The sequence below is a fragment of the Onychostruthus taczanowskii genome, unplaced genomic scaffold (genome assembly GCF_017590055.1).
Source record: "Onychostruthus taczanowskii isolate IOZ18803 unplaced genomic scaffold, ASM1759005v1 scaffold79, whole genome shotgun sequence".
Taxonomy (NCBI): domain Eukaryota; kingdom Metazoa; phylum Chordata; class Aves; order Passeriformes; family Passeridae; genus Onychostruthus; species Onychostruthus taczanowskii.
Window position 1 is genome coordinate 2,623,957 of NW_024505782.1, and position 19,616 is coordinate 2,643,572.

Sequence of the window (19,616 nt, forward strand, 5' to 3'; positions counted from 1 at the left end):
GAAGCAAGACAGACAGGTTTCAGAGCAAATGGTTTTTCTTATTTCAGATCAGTAGGCATAACCATTATCTACATCAGGTTTTCACTGAAGTTTTTCAGAGCAAGGAATCTCAGTTTTCTGGAATATCATACACTTACTCTGAATTAGGATTTCAATCAATCTTCCAGACTTCTGGGTACCCACCCCTCCTTGTAAAGACTCAGTTAACTTAGCACTCTATTTGGCAGAACTCTGCCGGTTCGTGCACACTCTCAACCTTATTTATGCACTTCTCCAGTAAGAAGATAGTGACTTCCCAAATTCAGTAAAAAAACAGGTAAGAAAGAGTTGATCAGACAAGCAAGACATTGCCTCTCTGTTCTCACAGGAAAAGTTTTATCTTGGAAAAGACCTTCCAGTATCTGAAGGGAGCCTTCAGGAAAGTTGGAAAGGGACTGTTTACAAGAGCTGGTAGTGACAGGACAAGAGGGAAAGGCTTCAAACTGAAAGAGGAGAGATTTAGATTAGATATTGGGAAAAAAAATCTTTATGCTGAGGATGGTGAGGCCCTGGCACTGGTTTCCCAGAGAAGCGGTGACTGCTCCGTACCTGGAAGTGTCCAAGGCCAGGCTGGACAGGGCTGGGAGCAACATGGGGTAGTGGAAGGTGTCCCTGGTGGAAAGAGACGGTCTCTAAGGTCCCTTTTATCCCAAACCATTCTATAGTTTATGATTCTATGATTGCCAGAAAAGAGCAAACTAGATTTCCTCATTTGAGGAAATAATTCTTTCCCAGAAGGAGGAATTTAAACACTCATAAAAACATGAACTCTTCAACACAATTTGCACACAAGGTGGCAAAATACAGAAAGGCTTTCACAGAAACATTCCTACAGTGACTGCTGATGTCAGGCTGTTTTAATTAAGGTATTTATTGTCACATAATGGGAAAATATTGCAGTTCTTACAGAAACTGGTGCAGCAGATTCCAGCTTACTGAAAATGGTTGCTAACATTAGCTAACCAAGCACACTCAAGTCTGCCAACACACAGCAGGAGGTTCTTACCCAGCACATTAACTGTGCTTTGTCCAAGTCTAAGGTCAACCACATTATCTAGAAACCCTTACATACAAAGGCACAATTTGCCACAGAATATTCCACAAAAGAATTAATTTGAAACATGGCAGAAGTGGTAAGTTTGTCAGAGTTAGAGGCAGGTTCTCAGAACACAGACTGTCTATACCTTGTTTAGGCCAACAGACGTTGTGCTTCAGTGAACCTATTTTCCGGGGAATGGTAGAAACCAATTAGCTATTCAAATCTATTTTAAGGGTTTCTGGAGAAGTCTTAATTAGACCTGGATGCTTCCGTTACAGAACAAATGTAATATACTTAATATGTCACAGAATGTTTTAAAAGCATTTCCCTGGGAAAAAAACGGTTTTGTTCATTAAAGACTGAAAGTGGTATTTTAGGCATAAAACACCAGGTTTTACAGAGGAAAACTGCAATAATCTTTTGGGTTGAATTCATGCTCCTATGCAGAGGGATCACAGCTAGCAATATAAAGTCTTGAAAGTGATGAAAAATAAATGTTACCTGTATCCATGCTTTGGTTCAGCTGCTGGTCACTTGTTTCTCCATCTTCACTGATATATCCTGGAGGAGGTGTTTCTTATAAAAAAAAAAAAGAAAAATCAACCAATTTGTAAAATGACTTGGCAAACTTCTGTAAGATCTAAGTCTTGTGCATTTTGTCATGACATCTTCACGAGCTCTGTTACACCTACCTGAACACTGAATCTGAATGTCATTTTGCTGGCCCTTTTTCCTTACAGTAGGACTTCAAACATGTTACCTGCCTTATTGGTATGTAAAATGTATCTTCTTTTGTATGCCAGTCAGTTGCTGAAATACATTATATAAATACCAGAATCCTTGTTTGTTCCGTTTAAGACAAGATGCTGTCACTACAACGAGTAACAATTTTGCAATTGTGATCAACAGCTTTCATATTTAGTAGAAGTACAAATGAAAAAAACCATCTGGTGATTTCCACAAAAAAATAATGTGAGCTGTCTTTATGTAGGATAACCATCAGATCAGATACCCTCCCACACCTTACTGAAGTTGTTAGATTTAAAGGTTGTTTTTCAGTTCAGTCCCCAAATATGTATTTCTTCCATACACAACAGCTGATTTGACTCATTTGTAACTATATTAACTTTGAACACTGCACAAGTTCTGTTATTATTACTACTAATACTTCTAAGCTCTATTAAAACTATCATCTACTCTTTTAACTAGCTTTCTTTAAAGATAGAATTTCACAGACCAAAGGAAATTCACTACCAACTTTGAAGCATTCTGATACCAGAAACTGTGCCCAATTCCTCAGAAATATCTTCAAAACCCAGGAGAGTATGCATGTTTCTTTTCTCCACTCATAATGTTCTTTGTAATCCAGATAAAGAGTTAACCAACTGCCTTTCAGGAAATAAATTTCTTTGAACTGGGCAAATGTCTTTTCCTACATACTGTAGGCAAAACCTGTCTTTCTCTGGTGAAAGTGTTTGAAGCTAACTATCTCTACAATCACCTTAGAATTGTCTCTGAAACTTCCAGAGGTTAAACAACTTTAATTACATTATTACCAAACAGTAGAAATTTAAAGATAAAGCTTTTTTGTTTAAGAAATAAAATAAAGTTATAACAAGCGCCATGTCTGAGATGTATTGCATGTTGCGAGATCAGAAGGAAACCAGTGAGAGGAAACTAGATTAAGTCAGTTGATTAAATTAAAATGAACTGAGAGAATTTTATCTTTGATTCATTCTGTGTGCTAAATATAGACATGACAGAATTCAAGTGAAAATTTAAAAGGACAATTAAAGAAAATCTTCACTAGTAAGAAATATGCTAACAAAAATCATATTCATTTTAAAGATTTTTACAGTATTCACTGTGATAAAAGGGACTTCACCCTTCTCCAAATCATTAGCTATAGCTAAGCCCACAGCTGTGGCAAAAGGTCAATACACATTTCCAATCCAACCCATTACTCCTGTTTCCAGTTGCTAATCTAGGCTCTTTGGCACAGATGATTTTCCATGTCTAGTCTCTGCCCAAACAGAGACGATTTACTCTACCTAGTACTATTAGCAGTTTAGGGTCAGAGGTTGAGCACCACACAGCTGGAAATGAACACTCAGGTGGGGCACCAAAAATTTGTAGCAGAGCTTGAGCGCTGCCAGAAGTGTGGATGATGCAGCTCAGCCCACCCAGAACCTGAACTGGAACATGCAGCTCGCAAAGGCCACCCTGCACCTCCGTGACCACCAAGCTCTCTTGCAGATCAAGTGCTGAGACAGGTCTGGGGTACAAAGTTACCAGATGAGAGCCTGCCCTACCACTGAAGAAAACGGTGCTCTGAAGAAGGCTGTCAAGGCACACAGGGCTTATCAGAACCCAGCCAAGCATTCCAGATTAAGTCAGCAAGGTCAAATAAAGTAAGATATCACAATATGAGCACAGGAGGAGGGTGTCAGTGACAAAGAGAAGGAGGTGTGGTTACCTGCATAAACATGATTTGAAGATCATGTGAATTCCTACAATCACCTTGAGCAAACTTCCTGCAAATAACCACTTTAGCTTATTTCCATAGCACTGGATTTGCAGCAAGTGGCTTTCCAGTAAGCTGTTTGCAAATCTTACCAAAAGCCCTCAGTTTGAGTTTAAAAAGTACACTCAAGTTAAGAAAGCAACACCAACTTCTAGTGCCTAAAATTGTTCTGTAAAGGTGGAAACAGATGTGGCCTGTATTAAACAGAAAGGTCAAATTAATTGATTGTTTAATGCCATTTCAATTCTTGGATGTATTTAAAGAAAACACAAGCAACATTCTGCTTAAGACCTGTATGTACAACGTGTACATTGCAAATATTTGAGTTTTGGGGCAGTCATCTAATACTTTCAGAGACTCCAGATGTGAATTTTCAGCTTATTTGTAACATGAATGCATTAAACATTTACAAGCAAGCTTCAGCTTTACTTGGTTTTTCACTCCATGTGACTTCCTGAAGAGATAGGAAACAGGAAGTTGGGGCAGGAAAAAAAGGTCACTGATTTTATGTTTCAATGAGGGTAACAGGGTTTCAGGTGCAGCAGATTAGCATTGTTGTTTGTTTTGGGGTTGAAAAAGGGGAAAAGAGAGGGAGGAGAAATTCTTTACCAGTTTAATATTGTTAGGTTACTCTTTCATACTAGAAAAACAAAACACTATGCACACAATAGTAACAAAAGGCTAAAGCAGACTACTGCTGTGATGTGAACTACAGATCAAGACACTTTTTAAGTCACTGCTTTGCCACTTAAAAGTTTTCTCCACATGTTACATAGGATGAGATTGAGCTTCAGTTTATTACTCAATCTCAAATGCACAGCATTTGGCAACCCCTGCATGTTTGTGAAAGAGGCCTAAAGCAGAGGGTGAAGATCTGCTTTGGACTTATTAGCATTCTGAATCTCAAACAAGCTACTGAAACCAAGTCAGCTATTGTGCAATGACAGCAGTAAGGTTTCACGCAGGATCATGCTCTGCAAATAACAGTGTTTAGGTATTTCCACCGGAATTAATACACTAAATCAAAGAAATCTAATTTAGTGGTGCATATTTCAATTAATTTGATCATTTACAAGGATGCAATGACCATCTTTGTTCCAGTGGCACAATGTCAGAACATGCTGTCTAGAGCGGGAGTTAAGAAAATACCTGGTATGTAATTGCTCTGTGGTTCAATCCCAGCTGGAAAGTTAGTGTTCTCAGGAATGGAATGGGTATAGTCATCCAGAGGCGGCAGCTCCGTTAGGATCTCAGTGTGCCGCGGCACGAGCACGGGAGGCAAGACTGGAAAGGCAAAATTCAAAAATCACTGGTAATCAAAATACACAATTTTGTGAGCTAAAATGAAAAAAAATCTAATTTATCTAAGAGTTTCTTCAGATGTTTTGAAATCTTCTGAAACCCAGCACTGCTAGTACATTTGCACAGCTAGTTACTGGAAGAGATAGGATTCCTGAGATGCTTAAATGAGACTATTCCACATTAGCAAAGGTAAATCAACTTTTTTGTCCTATCCAGTCTGAACTGCATCTGGCCAGCTGGAAACTGCTAGCAGTCCTGGAAGTGTTTATAAACACATATGTAAAGATTTTTCAGTAATTTTACTATTAAAAACTTTCAAGGATATGATCTCAAAAAGAATCTTGTACTTCTATCAAGAGAGGACATCACCTTTCTCTTGTTTTCCATTTAAAACATTACGCTGAATAAACACAAACAGATGCTGACACAGAAAGTCAGAAGCAGCGCTCCTACCTGGCGTCTCCACTCTCTGGTAGTGGTAAGGGTTTACACATACTTCATCCTTTTTAAGATTAAAAGCATATTCACAGTTTTCAATTGCCTTAAGTTCATGGTGGCTGTGAAGGTCTGGCCAGCGCCACAGGCGGCAGTAAATGACATGTGGCAATCCCTTGCGGTGAGACACCTGCAGACGGCCATCGAGAGATCTGCAGGGGAAAGATGCGGAGAAGCATTTACAGACTGCGTGCTGCCTCGACCACTCCAGCAACAGAGCACACACATGGGTGGCTCATTCTCAGAATTCAGTGCGTTGACTCTGCTAGTGACATCTATACTCTAATTAAAAGGCTTCAAATGCAATGAAAACGATCGCATCAAGCAATGTCAACTCATGTTTGAGCTGCTCAAATTATTGCCAGTGAATTTAGAGTTCATTAAAAGCCACTTACACACAACCAAGTATTTAGAATGATTGCTTCATATATATATATTTTTTAAATGCAGAAGACAGTTGTTAAAAATAAAATCACACACTTAATGGCCCCTTCCACAACTAAAGGCACCTCAAGGCTTTGCTGTGGCATGGATGCTTTATGGTTTTAAGCATAAGAACTCCCACAGGACTGCAAATAAGCCTATAAGCAGTCAGCTGCCCAAGTGATCCACATGGCAGTATAACTGCAATGCAAAACACATGAATGCACATCTTGTAAGTTTATCTTCTACACTTCATCTGCCTTGCTACCAGCTGAAAATGTTTTGCTAGTTTTAAGACAGACTGCATATGCTTACACAAATGCAGATGTTTATGATTGTCATGGGATGGGAGACAAACCTCAATACACAAATCAAGTAATGTGACATGAAAAAATAAAGACCCTGTTTAGAATTTGCCCACCATTAAGTACTGAAGAATTTACAAACAATTCTTTAGTAGCTCGTATCTGAGCCAATTAGCAAGATTTAACTAAAAGCTTGTGGCATACAAAGCAGTTTAAACACTTTGTAAGATTAGGTCTAAAGAATTAAGTTTTCCAATTTTGTTAATATAAATACCAAATCACATTAGAGCTTGCATTTAACAAGTCTTCCCATTCTTTCAATAGCACTGGCATGAAAAAGGAGTAATAGTAGAATTAAGAGTTTCATTGGTCAAAACATCAGCTGTGAACACACTGATTTCTACACTGGCAAGGAAATACTTCAAAATGCTGTACCATGAGAGGCCTAGGAATCATTTTAGTCTATTTTACAGCTAAAGCATCCCATTACAGACCCTCCAAAGCCAATCCCTCCCACAAGATTTTTATGATGCGAGAGAGGGCAGAATATTCACCTGGTTTGTTCAGAGAAGCTGTAAAGGCCTGCTGTATCCCACTGATCTATCGTGTTTGGTGTACTCAGTCCCCAAATTTCAGAGCAAGTGCTGTGCATAAATTGAAAACAAAAACAAAAAATTGATATGAATATGGAACATGGTTATTCAAAACACCATGATGTCAAACATGGAAAAATGTACAGAATACTTCCTTTCACATAGAAGATAGAGCACTGTTAGACTGGCATTTAAACTGACATCTCATGCTATATTTTCTATATGAAGGAGGCTATCAGAATGGAACAAGTGATTCAAGGTAAATGATAATGTTTTTAAAGGTGAACAAGTTCTCAGGTTTTAAGTAATTGATACAGTTGCAATGTTCCTTAAAACAGGCAAAACTTCCTCAGCCTAGTTCTTCACAAAATTCAGTTTTAAAAGGTAGTTTCTGGACTGGGTTTTTATTTTTTTTTTTTTTGTTTTTGTTTGTTTCTAAACATAAACTGCCCTAAGACTTCAAACAAAGGCCATGTGTATCCAAAACTGAACATCACAATCTAAAGTTCAAGTGTCACCACTTAAGAATTAATCTCATTTTCCATGCACACACTAATTTGCTGCTATTCTGAAAAACAAAAATTCAAACTCTGAAGAAAAACATATTATAACTGATATTTAGCTGCTTTCTGTACTCTCCTTGATTAAACAGCTAAATATTCTTTCACACAGTATACAAAACAGAACGTTTTACAGTGCAGTACCTTAAGATTCAACTGCCACATAACTTTAATTGCTAAATCAAGCAGGAGAAAAGGAAAGACAAGCCATTACCACACTGGTTCAAGGAGCAGATCACAATGGGAAAGATAAGGAACATCCAGTCATAGACACAAATTAAAGCAGAGGAAAATTTACACAAAGCAAGAAAATAGCACAGGATTGTAAACAGGCACAGACTTTCAGAAGGATACATGAAGCTCAGTTCTATAACATACTTGCTCAGTGACCACTGAAAACAGACACTTTATTTTATATAAGTAACATACAACTAAACCTCACACCTCAGAAAATGAAGAATATTTGTTTCACAAGCAACTTGAATCTCTGCTTCCTAATTATGCAGCCTGAAGTTGCTTGGCTCCTGTATTACCTTTAAAATTAGCAGCCTCTGAAAAGTTGCAACAGGAAGAATCAATCCAAGGTCACCAAACTTCTGATTTTAAATATAAGTGTTGTGACTGCAATTTAAATTACCAAGTTTAGCTGACACACTCAAGTTTGGATTGAGTGCTTAAGAAAAGAAGTGTGAGAATGGTGATTTTATTTCTTCTCATTACACAGAGAAAACTCATTAGGTGTCACAAAACAAAAGAGCAGACAGCACTTCATTGGACTTGAAACCATTTTCAGGGCTGACAACCACCTCAATTCCACAGTGACTTTTAATAAAACCTAATAAAACCTAATAAAAACTGCTGAAAGCAATGAATGGGTCTTGCTTCCTTCTTTCCTCTACCACACACCTCATTTCTAATGCCATCCCAGTGAGGCTGAAATGTGCATGCCAGTGAGAAGCAACCCAAATCAATAAACTGGCTATCTAACCAGAGAAGAAACATGGCTGAAAATACATGTTTTGAGTTACTTTTCAGTCAGATCACTTCTCTTCACTGTAGTTATATGAGCACTACAAAGAAGGAGAGTGTAACTGTGGGCGGCAACAGCCTGCTTTTACCACAAATAAACACATTAAATACAATAAGGCCTTTTGATATATTACTGGTTATAGGTACAAGAAAAATCTTGTATTAGATGAGTCTGCCTAGTAGAGAGCAGCAGAGAACCAGAGACGAAGGCCCATTCCCTGGCACAGATCCAGCTCTTCAGAAAAACCAACCATCCTGAACAAGTTGCATCCAGGTTGGACTCAAGCAGCACCACAGCTCTCCCGAACCAGTGGGCAAAGAGGGATCCTTCCCATGGCTGCATCAGCAGGGCCTGCAGCCTCTCTTGTCCACATTCCTAAGGTGCAGTCAGAACCCTGGGCTGCCAGAAGCTTTGCAGGAGTGAAGTAGTTGCCCTGAAGGCACATGGAGACCTGCACTGTACTGTGTCCTTAAATATGCACCACTACTGCTGCTACCACAGATCATCTTTACATGCAATTAGAAGAACAATCAGCAGACACAAAGCCTACTGCATATTAATTGACACAGTGAGCTCTGACAGCTCACTACCTTTGAGCAATGGATCCTTCATATAAAGCAGTGCTCCAAAACTGTGGAGCTGTCACACAGATTACACGTTCCCAAAATTGTGGGTTGCATCACTGGTGTAAGCATGACATGTCATGCATTTGGTTCACAAGGCTTTTAATACAGCACATACAAAAGTAAAATTTCATAGTCCTTGACAAAACAAGATGAACGGGGACAGTATTTTATATTGCTCACCTCTTCTCCCTATTAGTATTCAAAGCTGACAGCGTATTCCACAATGTACAGAAAGACAAACAGTATCCTGAAGCAGACTGTGTGACAGAGCCACAGCTTGGAATGAAGCTCAAAACACCGTGGAGGCAGGACAGGCCAATAGCCACAGAAAAGTGATCAGTCAGAGCAGCAAAACTGCCCCAAAGTCATCAGTTTACATGACATGCTATCCTCTGGGATGCATATCTGCTAAGAGCTGGGATTAGTATTAGTGTTTTACTGTTTCATCTACACCAGGACTATACTTAAACTCCAGTAATGCACAAGCAAACACAGAAGAAAGACCCTGCAGGAAATCATTCCATATGATCAATGAAGTCAGCCCAAGAAAGCTTTTACTGTTTGCTGGAAGAAACATCTAAAGAAATAAAGAGGTTTCTTTACTTCCTGCTGACATAAAAGATCCATTGCCTACAAGGTGCAAGACCTTGTCCCCTCACCACATAACCCAGGCAATAAATCAAGACTCTTAAAATTCATACACACGCACACCAGATCAAAACCAAATTCCTCACAACCCTAAAAACCATCCTTCAATACACAGTACCTCCATGAAAGGCCACAGTATGTTCATTCATACACAAGCCATTGCCTGACAGAGGGCAGGCATGTCTACTCATCCCTGAAATGTGGTGCTGGAAAGGTGACTGAATTATGAAAAATGTTTTAACCATCAGTAAAACCATCCAAAAGTAAGACAGGAGGTACAGATTTTTAATAGTGCAGAATTACTGCCTCAAAATAAACAGGAATCACTCACTCCTAAATCTACCTTTCTGAAGCGTCCAAAATCTTGTGTGATGCAAAAGAGTCCTTTCCATGCACTATTCCATAAAGGTTTCAGGAGAATCAAGTACTAACATCTGTACTCATAAGTCAAGCCTTGTCTGGAAATATTCCCAGGCCCTGGAACATGATCATGTGTGCTAGAAAGCAGCTAGGACATTCACCAGCACCAGGCTGTGCCAATTATTGTTCTCCCACACAATTCCCAGGTTTGTGAATCGCACACCATGGGGACCCAGTCACACTGGACAATTCAGCAGCTCCCCTGCTCTGCTAGCTAAGGGCTGAAGAGAATGGACAAGGCAGTCCTGAGCCAGTTGGACAGGGCTTGGGAATGTTCCAAGCACCTTTAATTTATTAGGAGGGAGGCAGCCAAGACATATCACCATTTCACCTTCAGTAAGCACTCAAGCTGAAGCCTGGAAGCACACTTCAGGCTTTGTATTTTACCAAACAAGGAGTTTTGTTTTAAACTCGCTGTATCACTGGTAAGCCATCATTGTTTTCAAAATATAATTTGGCTTCTGTGTCATTGTACCTAAATGTTTCCTGTGCAGACAGTGTTTAAATATACTCCAAAACACAAATTCAAAGCTAATGTACTTCCTCTCTCCTGGACACTTTCATTCCAAAGAGCATTTTCACTGCTGTTCTTAGAACAATTTGATTGCTGAAACAAGTGAATATTTGGTCAACAATACAAAAGCTAGTTTTTTATCTTTTCAACACTTTTCAACAGTAGCTCCCAATAGCAAATCACCATGTTCTGTGGCCTTTAGCACTCCATGCTTGAACAGAAGATTGTTACTTTTGCAGCTCCCACAAGTAAGTGAATTTATTATAAGGGATATAAAGCACCAATTTGGCTCAGATTCCCAGGTGAAGTGGAGGTCTAACAAGAGAAAACTATTTCCTAGAGAAAGGAGAAATTATGAAAAAATATTTGCAAGGAATAAGAACTGCTCTTTGAGACCCATTACTTTTATGGAAACCAAATCTAGCAGGTATGTGGTTAAGCTGCTGCACACTAAGCCTGGGACAACTGGGGTATGGGGCTCTTTAGGACTGATGTGGTAAAGAAAGGATCAGACAAGTTTATACATGGTGGAATCAAAGCTGCTTCTGTCAGAATCTTTCCCTGAATGGAAAGGACTGGAAGAGCTGCTGTTTCAACCTAGCGTTTTATCTGCTTATAAGGAGCATCATATCATATGATACTGTGTAATTCTGGCAAGAAGAATCTTTAATGTGGCTATCAGCATGCAACAGTACACAGTATGCCTTCACTTCTTCCATTTCATCATTTCCTTTAACAGGAAAATCTGAGTTCCAAAAAACCTGTACTCTGGGCAAGAAATTACCTACACAGAAATGAGCTGTAGCAAGGCTTCACAATTTTCAGACAAAATGCCAAAACTGACTGTCTTTATTCCGGAAGACAGAAAACACTGACATACACAAGAAAAATGTGGACACAGGACAACCCCAAGTATTGAAAATAATCTACAAGTATTTGTATTGCCTTATCTACATGGCACAGATGATGTTCCCAGTCATTATTCCACTACCTTAGGGGAATAACAGTTAACTGTAAATCTTCTACAAAAACTGGACTATCAAGTCCTGGTACAAATACAAATAAATTATTGATCTGCCCACAACAAATGAACATAGAAAACAGTTTGTGCTACACTCATGAGTAAGCAATAAAATTGTTTTAATGCAGTGTATCTCAACCAGAGAAATAATGTCCCTATCAAAATCCATAGCAACAAAAAAACCTACATGAATGAAATAGTTTAAAGAAATGCACTGTACTGATCTTCATGAGTCCAAAAATACACACGGACATCATATTAACTGGAACATACTGCCCAAAACCAAGTTCTTGTATTTGATATGTTCAGGGGGTAAAGGACACTGCAGGAGAAAAGATGACCTGTGACAGCACAACCTCATCTCAGTGAATACAGAGACTTGCAGCAGCAGTAATTGTAACTAGAAACATCAGCAGCTGGAGATGTACATACACAGACCAACCCACAATCCCCTTACTCATGTCCAGATGCCAGCTATTAAAGCCTACTGGTACTCATCATAGGCTGCTTAATTAGGATCAGTTTCTCAACGCAGTTAAAAGCCAGATGTAGTGATTTGCAGATCCAAGCAAGTATGTGCAAGCATTGACCAGATATTCATGGCCACAGCACCAACAGGCTCATGTCTACACACAGCACTGCACATCCTCCAAGACATCCCTGCACCTTCCCCAAGAGCACTTGCAAAGCAGGAGATACAAACAGGGATAAAGGTGATAGATTGTGTCAACAATACTCATTTTTACAGGGATGTTGTTTATTTGAGGCTATAGCTGAAAATCCTGAAGCCAGCAGAATTTTAATCAGTATCCTGTGTGTGAACAGTTTTGATGTACACCAAAACTATCACACACAGTGCTTGGGCTGACCTAGGTATATTACAAGTTGTTGCTACTATGAATTCATTACCAATTTTTACTGAGAAACAGAATGAACAAGTAACTATCCTACCACTATTTACAGTGTTGCCAATTCTGTGTGCTGAAGGTACTTTTTGTACTAAATTAAGTGCTTGCAACAAGTACAACATCAGATGGAAGTAGGCAGAACCACTTGAAAGTATTTACATATGAAGTATCAGAAACTCTATAAAGAAGTTATTAAATATTGTCACAATTCATATATAACTGTAGTTACACATTTTTTCTTCAAAGTCCTGCAAGGTGGAACAGCTCTGAAGGAGCTAAAAGGCACTGAGTTCAGTCAGCAGCCTCCTCTTTACCTAAAGTGGTAGCACTAGAAATATGACAAATAAAACCTGAAATGCAAATAGCACTGTGCTAGTCAAAGCCCACATTATACAGAAAATATTACAAAAATGGTCTTGGACATTTAATTTGCTTATTTATGAAGTATTACACTGAGCCCCTAATATCCTTCCTGAATCTTTCACATCTTTCAGAATCTGCAGCCACTAACAAGTCTGCCAAGTTCATGTTCAAGGCAATCTTCTCCATTTCCCTTTCTCCTGCATCTTATAATCATGAGCCTTTCTCCCACTGAATCTAATTTGCCTGCCCCTACATTTTCTGAGGCACTTGTAGTGCTGGAGCTGTGGCTGAAATGAAAAATAATTTCAGCAATCTGTGACAGTACTCCATTTATCTCTTTTAAAATGGGAGATGAGAATCAAAGTTAGTTCCAATTCTAGAATTCTCATGCAAAGTCTGCCCTACAGAAGTGAGCCTGATGTTGCTTTTCACTGTTCTTTCTCAAAGACTAAACAAGAAAAAATATAACAACAACAAAAATGATCAGATTTTTCAGTTGAATTTGAGAAGTTACTTATACAAGCACACAGGCCTAGCCTAACATTTACTAGGCTTACAACTTTGACTGTTATTTTGCCAAGTAGGCAGAAAAGAGGCAGAAGATTTGCTTCAAGAGCTACACCAAGCTATCCAAATTGGAGTTAGAGCAGTAAGAAATAGCCATCAGACTTAAAGAATCCCATTTTCTCATAACAAATGGGCAATGCCAGTGCTTTAGCATTGCTCATGGCTGCCTCTGTAAAATCTACCTGAGAAAACAGGTTGAAGTCTGCAAACTCCAGATCTGTACCTTGTATACAAGATCTGTACCTTTGTTTTTAAAGAAATAAATCAATCTTGCTATGTAATGTCTTAGATCCAAGACTTCAGAGCAATATAGTGAGCAGGAAACCAAGGCAGGAACCTCAACTCTGACTTGGCCTCCAGTTTATCACTGGTGTTGGCTACACTGAAGCTGCACTCCTGTGAATACACTTTCCATTACACTCCATTTATTCTGCCTTTGAGGAAAGGACCAGTGAATTGAGGTATGAAAGAAGAGAATCCTTCCTCTCATATTAGTTACCTTCTTCCTGGTGCAACTGAGATTCAAAAACAGCTGAGGAGCTATACCAAGCCTTTGGACCTAGTTCAGAAATGGTCTCAAAGTCTCCAGTAATAGGAAAGACTGAATTGAAAAGCTTAGGTGTAACAGAGATTAAACTAAGTCAGCATTTAAAAAAGTTCACTGGCTTACATACATACATGTGTACATGAGTATTGTACTCAGCACAGACAGCTCCTACCAAAGCTGCCTGATCATGGTTTCCTTAATTCTGGGTTTCAAATGAAATTATGTGTAGCTGCTTTTATATTCTGATTTGATAGTCCTTTCTGTATACTGACAATTAGCATTTTTCCCTATTACAGCCTGAAATGCCTACAAACCAGAGAGAAGCAATGCTAACTATATTACCTGTCTTTCCAAGTAGCACCTCAGCTAGCTGCATCACCAAGTGCCTGAACAATCACACTCTAAAATGCAGTCTGGTTGACCTAAATGCCTCAGCTACTGAAATGCATGTTGCTTATGTTTCTTTTCCCCATGCTGGGGGTGACAGGGGAAAGGTTACTTGCACTATACTGACTTAGGAAAGACTAAAACAACCTGCAATAAGGACATGAAGGCTAAGTTCCTTTCATGACATATCTACCATACCCCTCCTTCGAATTATTTTGCACCCTGGCAGAACTGATCAATGTTTTCACTTGCATCTCCAGCACCCCATGTTACAGTGACATAATGTCATCTGCTCACTTATGTGTACAGAACCAGGCACACACATTCATCACATGGAATGACTCAGAGCTACAGCAGTTCATTCCTGCCTGTCAATGACATCAAGTTACAGACATCCTGATCTCATCTTGCAACAGAAAATATAAAAATTCAGTAATCCAGTATGAAATAATGATTTCTCTTCCAATCACCTGCTAGAGAGATGACCTAAAAAGTTAACAAACGCCAAATAAAATCCACAAGTATTAATTCTTTCTGAAAATTATCTACACCGGTCTGTGGTGGCACTTGCCCTTTAGAGGAGCTGGACAAAGGTTCTTCTATGGAGACGATTCTGTGATAGAAGCTGGGGTAGAAAAGCAGAAACCCCTAGAAAAGGGGTTCTGTTAAAGGGCTGTACTAGCAACCAGAGTAAATGAATATCTACATGTATTTACACATAACTATAGGTGGATAGTTTAGGTAGTTATAGGGGGTTTGCCACCAGAATCTCCCATTCTTCAAAGGAGAATCAGAGCCTTTGAAGAGGTTACCAATTAATGTCTTACAAAGCTCTGGACTGAATCTTCTTGCAGAACTGAAAGAACAGATTTCTCTCTCAGCACAAACATAGCAGAACAAGAGTAAAAGTGTGAGCTGGGCACTGATCATCTACAACTAGGAGTGCTTCCTCTAGTGTCTCTAATTCCTTAGATTTACTTATTTAAGCAACTGGCCTTAAACAGTTACTAAAAAAAAAAAAAATTAAAAAATTTAAAGTTGCTTTTCCTTCTTCCATAGAATCCAAAAGCAGACCTTTATGCTTCAAGCAGAAGATGCAGATTACTTGCTGAAAACTGCAACACCACCTATCTCCCTCCCCCCACCCCACAGGCACGTTCAAGACACATTACATGTAGCCAAGAAAGATACATTTATGTATGTGCATATTTAGTGGAATATAAATCAGGAACCATTACACAACCTCTCATCTTTCAGAATGCTTTTACGAATAAAGTTTACATAGAACTTTATAAAGTATATTCAAAACCATTACATCAAATACAAAATGCAGCATCTGAATCGAGGAAAATGACTTAATAACCTTCCTTATAAATAGATGTATGCTAAAAAAAATTAACACATCAAAATAGCCAGAAAAGCAGGAGGCACAGGATGCAATTAACCTCTCTAACACTGTGGGAAAAGAAAAAAAAGTCATTGAATGACTCCCATTTACTTCAGATTAAAACTTCAAGGATGTCCACAGGGGACATGAAAAGTGGAACGTGATGTACAAAAGGTACTGTTAGAGCCCAGCATTTTTGCTGCCTGGCGCTTGTTCCAGGGCCAGTAGCTAGTTTTCTCTAGTCCTGCTGAGTACCAGGCCAGCAAGTGATCTTGATGAACAGTACATGCTTCTGTTGCCTTTTCTAAAGGAACATTTCTTCCTGGTCACATGTGCAACAAACTGCCTACATAGGCAAAAATACAGATATAAGGCTCTTCAAAGCACTTTATTATCCTCCCTTCTCCCAAACCCTGACATGCTAGCCCAGTGCTGTCAGACAGAATAAAGCAGTCAACAACAATCAGTGCTACCTTTATTTTTCTCTCAATGCTAGGAGATCCTGGAAGGATAGCACCTCAAAGTTCAAGAACAATTTTTCCCAGGATGCCATGGAAACCAAGCTGAAGTAAAATATTCCTTTATTTTCTCATTGTCCATATGGTCTGCTCAGACACAGATCTGATCAAGGAGTTTCTACTCTCTGCTTAAAGGCAAGTGGGGAGTAGAACCTGAAAACTTCTAAATGACAAGGTCAAGCAACACAGAGGTGGTGTCAGGACTGAGAAATAAAAGGCATGTAGTGCAGCTCAGCCTCCTTCAAAACTCAGCAGGGAGCTGGCCACAAGTCTTGTGCTCAAAGACCAAAGATGTGGAGGATCCAAAAGCAGCCCACGGAAATCATGAGCTAACAGTTTTGCTGGGAAACTTGCCCTGCAGTTCTCTACTCCCAACCAAACACCACAGCTTTCAGCAGCTCTGCATCACACAAACACTGAAGCAGTCTAACTGGAGATAAGAAGAACCTGAGCATGGAAAAACTGCCCCCAGTCACAGTGCCAGTGTTCCAAAACAGCCATCAAAACCAATCACTCCTAGATGCCCTGTATCTAGTGAAGATGACAAGTGTACAAGAGCATTCACAATGGCAGCTCTCTAAAGGCTAACCAAGGGACAGAGAGAACCCAACAACAACAACAACAAAAAACAACAACAAAAAAAACCAACCCAAAATCCAAAGAAAGAAAAAAAAAAAGGGAAAAAAAAACCAAAATAAAAAAACCCACACAAAACCACCAACAATAAAGAAAAACCTATTACCACGTGAACCCACAAGCACTGAGGATGTGGATGTTTATGGTTTAAGATGGCATTCTTGAAATGGTAACTTGGAATTCCTACACTGCTTTCATTTGTTACACTATTATATCCCGTAAAGGTTTTCTAACTGCTTCAGTTTCGCATCTTCAGAAACCCAAACTACCCTATGATAACATCAGGCAGTGAGTTAAGATGACATCCAGTGCATTTTCACAGGTTAATGCTGTATCATTCTTTACAGACCTGAAAACCACAAATATTCAAGGACAAAGTAGCTGTATAAGAAGACCTATCCATCACAACATTGGCTGACATATCCACAACAAATTGTTTTGTTGAAAGCAGACAAATATCACAGAAGATCTTACTCCCAAAAGACATTAAAAAATGACCTTTATCTCAAGTTCTCTAACCACTGTCAGTCACAGTAGGTGTGGTGAAAACTTTCCCCACAAGCTAACAGGTACAGCTACCAAGCAAGGGCCAAGTCAAGTAATTTTTCTTGAGGAATCCATCATCCTCCAGGTGGGTGAGTGGCTGATGCTACCACCTGCGTGGGCTGTTTTGCAACTGATAGGCAGCTGAGAAAACATGAGATGTTTTGATTAACCTTCTCAAACTACTGTGTATTTGGGGTAGTGAAGGGGAGAGATTAGCCCTTCAAGTTACTTGTCCACAGTTATCAAAAAGTGTGTTATCTCGGCAAAAAGATTACTCTTGGAACAACAGTGACAGGATCTTTAAATACCTCATTTCAAACTGAACTTTCTCCAGACAGCCCCTACGAATTATACACCCATCTCAGAAACCCAAGAAGAAAAACAGGTTATATGCTATGAAATGCTCAATGCAGGGAGACCACCACAATCCCTGCTGCAGCCCAAGCCATGCACACCTGGCAGAAAACTGGTGAATCAGGGAATACACTGACCTTGATCCATACCCCAAACAACAGACTGTCTTCATGAAAACAGAAAAAAATATCAACTATTATATAGCTAAATTATAAGGGTTTCCTATAAGGAATTTCAAATGAAGTTGAAGTTTGAGCCTTAAAGACAACTTTCCAAGCAACACACTGAGGCAGAGAACTGAATGGTACCTGACATCACTTTCTGCCAAAAAAATACGAAGTTATGTCTGACCATGCCTTCACCAACACTGACAATGCCCATACTTCATAATGAAAATAAAGAAAACTCACAACTAGCAAGGAAGGCATAAAAAGCCTTGAAGAGTTGCATTGTTCAGATAGAATAACTAAATAAAACATTATTTTTAAAATGCACTTTGCATGTTTGCTTAGATACCATATTATTTCTTATGCTTTTCATAAGACATAAATCAAGAACGTAATAGCCAAGGTGCCTAACTAGAAGCCTCTACTCTCCTCAGGCCCAGAAAAGAACATGGGGCCCTACAGCACATACCGTCATCAGAAAATTGGAATATATAGGAGACACCTCTGGAATAAGAACCAAAGTTATTTCCTGAGCTTTGCTGATGAGAGCTTAGGCAGAAAGGATGCGTTAAGACCTTGGCCAAGTCCTGAACTCTTTGACACCTTGCTCATGATCCACACCCACAACATGCATCTGAAGACTGTACCCACAACATGCATCTGAAGACCGTGCCCACAAGTGCTCTTGCCTCACATCCAATTGCTTAACAGGTAAAGCACTTTCCCAGGACATCCAAGAGTTCCTTTTCCTCACTCTGCCTACCAGGAGGCAGCCCTGATCTACCACCACCTGCCCTCTGCTGAGGTGGCAGTTGCCCTGCTCTCTCTTTCTGTCCTACGGCAGCCAAAAGTATAGGAGTTTCAAAGGCTCAAGGAACACTAACATTTAAGTTAACAAATGCATGGATTTTGCTGGAAGGAAAGCTGCTTAAATCCTTCTTAGAATGTCTGTGGTTGTTGGCCAAAACATTGAGGGGCTCCCAGAGGATCAACAAACACATCGGCACTCAACTCCAGTAAAAATGTCTTCCCATCAGCAAAGAGAATTACAGAATTTTTTAAATGACTGCCATTATGCAGCTTGCACTAGGTAGAGCCCTTCTGTTTTCCTCCCATATTCATCTAACTGAGACATACAGTGGACAGCAAATTTTTGGGTACTAACTGTGTTTAGACAAGATATCAATCTGCAAGACAGGTACATGGGACAAACAGAACATTCAAAATTAAAATGCAAAAGAACAAAAAAAGCATTTTTGTTATTGGTTTTACGGAATTCATGGTTATAGACACATGTGAATTCCTTTCCCTGGTATGGCTGTTCAGCTTATATTCAAGTTCCCCCCACTGTAGCAGAAAGGGATATTTATGACATAAAAGAGAGCAAAGAATTTTCAATGAGCCTGGGAGACTGGAGGCTGTGCTGCTGCAGGTTATGCAAACACTGCAAGGTTCAGAAGCCGCTCCTGAAACATGTACCTGGAACCCACGAGATGAACATTTGAGCAGTCTATTAGAGACAAGGCTTTTTCAGCCAAACACGTGAGTCAAAAACCCTTTCAAAGACAACTTTCTGTGCCACAAAGCTGCAAGATTCCACATCAGTTGGTGTAAGCATTTCTTCATGTTCAAACCTTCAAAACTACAACACAAGTTGAAATTATTTCAAGTATCAGAGGAACTCAACTTAAAGCCTT

General features: G+C 39.4%; 1 protein-coding gene across 5 annotated transcripts in view; it reads right to left on the reverse strand.

Annotated features, from left to right (window-relative positions):
• Positions 1-19,616, reverse strand: part of SMAD2 (SMAD family member 2) — a 50,152-nt gene that overhangs the window by 9,945 nt on the left and 20,591 nt on the right. For 4 of the 5 annotated variants that reach the window (XM_041423562.1, XM_041423564.1, XM_041423560.1 and 1 more), the window contains 4 exons: positions 6,682-6,771; positions 5,358-5,551; positions 4,752-4,886; positions 1,580-1,654 (listed from right to left, as the gene is read on the reverse strand). In XM_041423562.1, coding sequence (XP_041279496.1) covers positions 1,580-1,654; positions 4,752-4,886; positions 5,358-5,551; positions 6,682-6,771 — 494 coding nt within the window. The remainder of the gene's footprint in view (positions 1-1,579; positions 1,655-4,751; positions 4,887-5,357; positions 5,552-6,681; positions 6,772-19,616) is intronic. The other variant, XM_041423563.1, reaches the window with a different exon arrangement.